This window comes from Dipodomys ordii, unplaced genomic scaffold (genome assembly GCF_000151885.1).
Source record: "Dipodomys ordii isolate 6190 unplaced genomic scaffold, Dord_2.0 Scaffold49, whole genome shotgun sequence".
In the NCBI taxonomy this organism is placed as follows: Eukaryota; Metazoa; Chordata; class Mammalia; order Rodentia; family Heteromyidae; genus Dipodomys; species Dipodomys ordii.
Window position 1 is genome coordinate 5,355,861 of NW_012267265.1, and position 7,943 is coordinate 5,363,803.

General features: G+C 42.8%; 1 protein-coding gene across 1 annotated transcript in view; it reads right to left on the reverse strand.

Moving 5' to 3' along the window:
- Positions 1 to 7,943, reverse strand: part of Scarb2 (scavenger receptor class B, member 2) — an 84,561-nt gene that overhangs the window by 13,367 nt on the left and 63,251 nt on the right. Inside the window, exons 5-9 of the mRNA XM_013020094.1 lie at positions 7,318 to 7,465; positions 5,827 to 6,015; positions 2,547 to 2,638; positions 1,368 to 1,487; positions 172 to 341 (exon numbers count right to left, since the gene is read on the reverse strand). Of these exons, the coding sequence (XP_012875548.1) occupies positions 172 to 341; positions 1,368 to 1,487; positions 2,547 to 2,638; positions 5,827 to 6,015; positions 7,318 to 7,465 (719 nt within the window). The remainder of the gene's footprint in view (positions 1 to 171; positions 342 to 1,367; positions 1,488 to 2,546; positions 2,639 to 5,826; positions 6,016 to 7,317; positions 7,466 to 7,943) is intronic.

Genomic DNA, 7,943 nt, shown 5'->3' on the forward strand with positions numbered 1-7,943 from the left:
CCAGAAAACTGGAAGTGGTGCTGTGGTTCAACTGGTAGAGTGCTTGCCTGAAGAGCTCAGGGACAACGCCCAGGCCCGGATTCAAGCCCCACAACTGTCCCTGTATTTTCTGTTGTACCCCGTGTCTATATTCTAGACACCCACAACCCTGGCCCCTCTGGGAGATCTTACCATTCTTACAGATGCTGGCATTCAACACTCCTGAGCCCAGGCAATTGCCACTGGGTGGGCAGAAGCCAGCATTGTCAGAGGTATTAGATAGGACTTCAGCAGGCACCGTATAGTGAAAGGCAGGCAGTCCATGAATGCTCTTAAAGTCACTGAATGTTACATGCACCGACCTGTCAGGATGGAAGGATACCAAGTCAGTGTGGGGTGTACTTAACATGCAACATCTGCCAGAATGGTAAATTAGCAGTGGAGCTCAGTTACAACATGGAAGCTTCTGGAAAATGACACAAAAGAGTGACTGAGAGGAACTCTGCCAGCTTCCTGTGGAATAAAGTAGGAGATAAATTGTTGTTGTTTTTTTCTGGGGGGGGGGGGGTTGGTCCAGTCGTGGGGCCGAACTCTGGGCCTGGGCGCTGTCCCTCAGCTCTTCAGCTCAAGGCTAGCGCTCTACCACTTGAGCCACAGCGCCACTTCCAGCTTTTTTCTTTTTGCTCATGTGGTGCTGAGGAATGAACCCAGGGCCTCAGGCATGCAAGGCAAGTGCTCTACCACTGAGCCACCTTCCCAGTCCCAGAGTAGGAGATAAATTGTAACAAAAAAATGATTATGGTGCCAGGCACTGGTGTCTCATGACTGTGATTCTAGCTACTCAGAAGGTGGAAAGCTGAAGATCATGGTTCAAGGCCAGCCCAAGCTGAAAAGTCCCCATGAGACTCTTATTTACAATTAACCACCAGAAAACCAGAAGTGGCAATGTGGCTCAAAATGGTGGAGTGGTAGGCTTGAGCAAAAGATCTCAGGGACAGCACCCACGCCCTGAATTCAAGCATGGCTGATCAAAAAAAAAAATTTTTTTTAAAGAGTAACTCCTATGTCGTCATAAAAACCCCTCACATAGAACGTTTCTACTTGTATCCTATTTTACAAAGGAGAAAAATGAAAAACAGTGATTAAATAATTTGCCCAAGGTTATACAGCTGTGAAGAATACAGCTTAGATTCAAGCCAGCATAGCCAGGCTCTGGAATCTGTGTTACCCACCACGTGATACTGTCTCTCAATGTGCCAAGAGCACATAAAAATTCATAACTATACATGAACATACATAATAAGTACATCTATAGATATCCCTCACACTTTGGGTGATCCTACAATCAAAGACAATTTTTTAATGATAACAATTATTAAAGTTCCTACCTGCATAAGTCCGAAGAGAAGACATACAGGACCTCCTCCTTGGTTATCAATGGGTGAAAAGAATCGCCATCTGTTCCATTAATCATATTGCATATGTCTGTTGTCCACCAGTCAAGTGACCTGCATTTGATAAGCATCCAAGGAAAGACAACCAAACTGGATTTTAGATCCTCTGAGATGACCAGGACTTCCCCAGATATAACTGCAGCTGGTTATCCACAGAATCTTAGTCACTCACACTCACAGGAGTACTTAGGAATTAGAAAACAGAAGAAAAAGTAGGTCCTGACCCCAAGTCAATTTTGATCAAGGTAATGGCTCCACATTTCATTTCTTTCCTCTAAAAAAAGTATGTATGACATTCAGATTTAGAAATATTGATCTACTTAAAGCACAATCCAGTTTAGATTGATAATGCAGGACAGAAGCAAATGGAGTCTGGATAGACATATCCAGCTCTTTAATATTTATGACAGACCATTAACTCCCCTACCCTCTGAACAGATTTCTTCCAAAAATAACGGAGAATTTCTCTAGGATCATAAGAAAGATCAATACAGAAATGACATCATCCTCACTAAAAGCACAGCAGTGAAAGCATGTTTTTTGTCTTTTTTGGGGGGAGGGGTCAGTCCTGGGGCTTGAACTCAGGGCCTCGGCACTGTCCCTGAGCTTCTTTTGCTCAAGGCTAGCACTCTACCACTTGAGCCACAGTGCCAGGAATCAAACCCAGGGCTTCATGCATGCTAGACAAGCTACATTCCCAGCCCCCAAAGCATGTAAGGAGTTTTTAAAAAATGGTTACATGTAGTTGGGCATTTTGGTGCGTGCCTCAGGAGGCTGAGGCAGAAGGATCTCAAGTTCAAAGGCCTTATGTTCCCTCCAGATTTATACATTGAGAGGTGATGGTAACAGAAGATGGGCTTTCAGAATAGGTCATGAGAACAGAGCCCTGAGGAAGGAGATTAGTGCTCTTATAAGAGAGACTCCAGTGCACCAGTTGGTTCTTCCACCATATAAAGCTACAGTGGAAAGAGGGATAGCTGTGGGGAACTGAGCCCTTCCAGATACCAAATCTGTCCTACCATTAAACTATACCCTCAGCCTTAAAACTCAGTTTCCAACAGTGTAGGTTCAGTTTAAGTGAACACAATTATATCAACAAGTTATTAGACTTACCTTTTTCCATTCCACTCCACGATTTTTGTAAAGTTAAGGTAATTGTCTTCTCCAGTTAGAAAAACATAGTCTCCATCATTTGTCCCATTTTTCTGAAAATAAGTGAATATGCTCATTTACAGTAATGACAGTGTTATGTCTCCTTGTCTATAGTCCACTTGTTTGGTCAAATACTAGTCTAGATGTTGTGATGGAAGTAGCTTATACCTGTAATCCTAGCTACTCAGGAGGCTCAGATCTGAGGATAGAAGTTTGAAGTCCTGATTAATCTTCAGTTAATCAACCATATGCCAGACTGGTGGCATGACTCAAGTAGGAGAATGCCAGTCATAAGCAAAAAAACTGGAGTGGAGCAGGCTACCTTGAATTCAAGCCTTGATACTGGCACAAAACAAAACAAGCCCAGACAAATAAAAAAGGCAAGTAATCCTCCACAAGACTGCAACATAGAAACTCTGCCTAAGCTGTGATCTCTGGGAAACTGAACAAGTTCTACACCCTTAATTATTATTTATAGTATTCCTGATACTGGCTTCATTTTTTTTGCATGAATTATCTCATGAAATTCTCACAACCCCGTAATCCCAGGTGGTTATAACTTTGATGAATTCAATGATACAAAAGCAGAGAAGTAAGCTATACAATTAAATGGTATCTGAGAAAAACAGAGGTACCATGAATGTGCTGTCAGGTAGACTGAAGCCAGTGAGATCAAGTGAACTTGAAGAAACCTTTGTACCTCTCTGAAGGAGGGGCTCCTGACATCATCCTAGAAGGTAGAAGGGAGATCTAGTAGCAACTTTTAAAAAGATCTGTGCTTTCTCTGGCTCAGTGGAAGCTGTATTCCTATGAAACTTGGAGGGAATATGCATTGAACTGCTTTACCAGAGTGCAAGATTTAGAAGTGGGAAGGCTTTTTTTGTTTTTTTCGTTTAGGACCTCCACTCTTTCTTTTTGTTGCTGCAATATTTTTTAACCTAACAACTATAGTTACCAAACATTTTCTACCAATCCAGATAAATAAACCAATAAAAGATATGTGTTCCTAACTGTCTTATTTGCAGGAAGAAGAAACAAAGTAGTATTAGAATTTTCATAAGCTTAAAAATAAAGTATTATTGAGGATTTTTTTAGTATTTACTTTTTAGTTATTCTAATCTTAGTTAAGCTTGGCTCTCTGAATACCCTGGTACAACTTGTTTCACATTTTGGGTCCAGTCGTGGGGCCTGAATTCTGGGCCTGGGAAGTGTCCCTCAGTTCTTCAGCTCAAGGCTAGTGCTCTACCACTTGAGCCACAGCGCCACTTCCGACTTTTTTCTTTTTGCTCATGTGGTGCTGAGGAATCGAACCCAGGGCCTCAGGCATGCAAGGCAAGCACTCTACCACTGAGCCACTTTCCCAGCCCCACCAGTACAACTTGAGACAAAGCCAAAGTTATTTTTTATAGAGTTAGGGGAGAGAGCTGGGAAGGTGGCTCAGTGGTAGAACACTTGCCTTGCATGCCTGAGGCCCTGGGTTCGATTCCCCAGCACCACATAAGCAAAAAAGGAAAAAAGCTGGAAGTGGCACTGTGGCTCAAGTGGTAGAGCACTAGCCTTGAGCTGAAGAGCTGAGGGACAGCACCCAGGCCCAGAGTTCGGGCCCCACGACCGGACCCCCTCCCCCCCAAAAAATTAGGACTAGAGTTAGGGGAGAAAAATTGTCTCACAGGGTGTTGTCAGTCCCTGAAAGAGAGAAACAGCATGATTGCTTTGGGAATTGGAAATTTAATGTAATGTTACCTGACTTTCAGAAGAGTGGCTTAGATTGGGCAAAGACCTTGATAGACAGTCCAAGATGGGTGGAAACAAATCAAAGGTTTTTTTAAAAAAAGAATTCCAAAACCCTAAGAAATCAATTGTGGGTGGATGCTTCCCAATGGAAAGTGATGGGTGTAGGGCTGGGAAGGTGGCTCAGTGGTAGAGCGCTTGCCTTGCATGCATGAGGCCCTGGGTTCGATTCCTCAGCACCACATGAGCAAAAAGAAAAAAGCCGGAAGTGGGGCTGTGGCTATAGTGGTAGAGCGCTAGCCTTGAGCTGAAGAGCTGAGGGACAGCGCCTAGGCCCAGAGTTTAGGCCCCACGACCGGACCCCCCCCCCAAAAAAAAAGAAAGAAAGAAAAGAAAAGTGATGGGTGTTTCCTGATGTTCCTGGGGAGAATGGTCACACCTGTGCCGGGCTGAGCAATCTCTGCAAAATGGTATCAGGAACAATCTGCTAAGGATGACCTGTTCAAGGAGATAATAGGTGTCATTTTCAGTCTCAATTATCTAGGGTCAGTGTGGGGATAGACAATTTCCATTCTCAAATTTAAAGTTGAGAAAGGACCTCCACTCTAAAGAGGTAATTGTTTGTGTGTGTGTGTGTGTGCTCCAACACTGGGACTTGCACTCAGAACCTGGGCATTGTCCCTTAGCCTTTTTGTGCTCAAAGATGGGATACTACCACTTGAGCCACAGCTCTACTTCTATTTCTGGCTTTTTGGTGGTTAATTGGAGGTAAGAGTCTCATGGACTCTCCTCCCCAGGCTGGCTTCAAATTATGATCCTCCGATCTCAGTGTCCTGAGTAGCTAGGTCAGAGAGACAATTTTCAAAACTTGCTTATCATTTTGTTTGAATAACTATTAAGTTGTTAACCTTAACCCTCGGGGTTAGGTTCAGAATGATTTCCTTTTGCCACAAGGAATGAGATATTAAAGGATTTACATTGAGAATAGATAGATGGAGCCTCCAAATAACTACAATTTCTTCTTTTGTTCCTCTCAAGGCTAGTACTCTACCACTTGAGCCATACCTCCACTTATGTCTTTTTGCTGGTTAATCGGAGATTAAAGTCTTACAAACTTTCCTGTTCAGGCTGGCTTTGAATTGCAATGTTTAGGCCTTAGCCTCCAGTAGTTGAGATTACAAAGATGAGGCTATTGGCACCCAGTTTAAAAAGTATACATATAAAGAGACACAAACTCCTCACAATCCTGGAGCCCAGCTGCTAACCTATGTAACACTTTCTTCCTGAGGCTAACATTTTTGCTATTACCTACTCTCCAACTATCCATTTTACTACTATATTTTCTACTTTCTTATTTCTCACGTACTTTACATATTTAGATCTGTAGGCATTTTCTGATTGTGATTTTCCCTTAATCCAGAATTAAGATGAAATCTGACATGGGTGTCAGTCCTTTTCCCCACTGTCAGAGGAATAAAGAAGCTTGGGGGGAAAAAAAAACTCAACTTACCCCAAAGAGCAGGCCAAAATAGGGGGAGATATCGGGTCTCAAGATATGGATGAGAGACAGGATCTCATCTTTGTAGCCCCAGAGCAATTCATCAACTGTGTGAGTCACAAAGAGCTTCTGTTCATAGGCTTTCAGCATGGCCTCGATGATCTCCCTGATGAAGTGGTTTTGGGACCATTCTATGACAGTCTGAGGAGCAGAGACAAGTTCACACATGATTGTCCCCTCCAAAGTATCACACACACTTTTTTCTACCCCTCAGCACTGGGAGCTGGAAACTTCGATGAAAAACTGAATAGCTGAAAAATTAGCCAGGGTGTGGGTGCTGTGGCCCACACCTACAATTCTAGTCACTCAGGAGAATGACATCTAAGGATTTGCGGTTTGAAGCCAGCCTGGGCTAGTGAGTCCATGAGACTCTTCTTTTCCTTTCTTTTCTTTTCTTTCTCTTTCCCTTCCTTTCTTTTCTTTCTTTCTTTTTTTCTTCCTTCCTTCCTTCCTTCCTTCCCTTCCTTCCTTCTTTTCTTCCTTTCTTTCCTCCCTCCCTCCTTTCCTCCCTCCCTCCTCCTTCCTTCCTTCCTTCCTTCCTGCTGGTCATGGGGCTTGAACTCAGGCCCTGGGTGCTGTTCTTGAGCCTTTGTGCTCAAGAATAGTACTCTACCACCTGAGCCACAGTACCACTTCTGGCTTTTTCTGAGTCATTTACTGGAGATAAGAGTCTCATGGACTTTCCTGGCAGGGCTGGCTTTGAACCGCAAACCTCAAATCTCAGCCTCCTGAGTAGCTAGGATTACAGGCATGACCCAGTGGCATCTGACTTCCATGAGACTCTCATCTCCAATTAACTACCAAAAAATCTGCAAGTGGAGTTGTGGCTCAAGTGGTAGAGCCTCAGTATTGAGCAAAAATAAGCTAAGGGACAGCATGCAGGCTCTTGAGTTCAAGCTACAGTACCTCTCTGTCTCTGTCTCTCTGTCTGTCTGTCTTTCTCTCTCTCTCTCTCTCTCTCTCACACACACACACACACACACACGACAGTGAACTCTTCTCTGGCTGCATTTAGAGGAATAAGACTATTTACTTATTTTCCTTTTGTATATTACATTTTGAATATATGAGCTAAGTATGGTCATTTGCAGACCGTCCTGTCACAAGAGAAAAGCTCTTGCAAATACAGTGGCATCATTAGCCACAAGGTGGTGGAACTGTCCCGCTGAGCCAGACTGGTTGCTAGGCCTTCATAAATTGCACAAGTAGCCAGTGTGGCAGGACAGGATCTGATCTGTACTCTCTAGGACCTAGTCCATTATCAGTGTATAGCTACCAAACACAGAGAGTCATATTTGCAAATTCTGTTCCACTAAACCACAACCCGGGTCCATCTAGATGTGTATGAACAAATGTAATAGTTCCTAAGTTAGGTAAAACCATGACAGCCTTATCTTTTCCCCTTCTAAAAGCCACAAGCATTATACTAAAATACCAACTTACCATTACAGGAATATTTATGGTTCTAATTAAGTCAACTTTAGGGTCTCCAACAGATTGATTTCTTTCAAAAACATATGCCTTGTTGCTAACAGCAGATATTGTTGTTCCATTGTCTCTGAACTGAACATTTGCCTTGTTCCTGAGTTCCCTAAAAGAAAAAGATTTTATTTGAAAACTGACACCACTTGAATAAGCAAGACCTTCCCTTCTCATCAATATTGAAGTTAAAATTTTCACACTTTTTTTTTTGTAGTAGAGCTTAAACTTACCTTGCTAGGCTTGCTTGCCTTGGCTGGTGCTCTTCCAGGTGAGCCCTCAATATATATGTGTATGTGTGTGTGTGTGTATGTATCTATATGTATATGATGTATATGTATACACATATACACATGTAATATCCACATTACATGTGTGTATATATAGATACATATCTTTTATTAGCTTACATTAGTTATATAAGGGGGATTTTGTTGTTAACTTCTACACATACTTATGATATATTCCTATCAATCTCACACCCTCAACCACTTTCCCTTCCCTCTTTCCAATGTATATATATTTTTTGGGGGGGGTCTGGTTGTGGGGTCTGAACTCTGGGCCTGGGCACTGTCCCTCAGCTCTTCAGC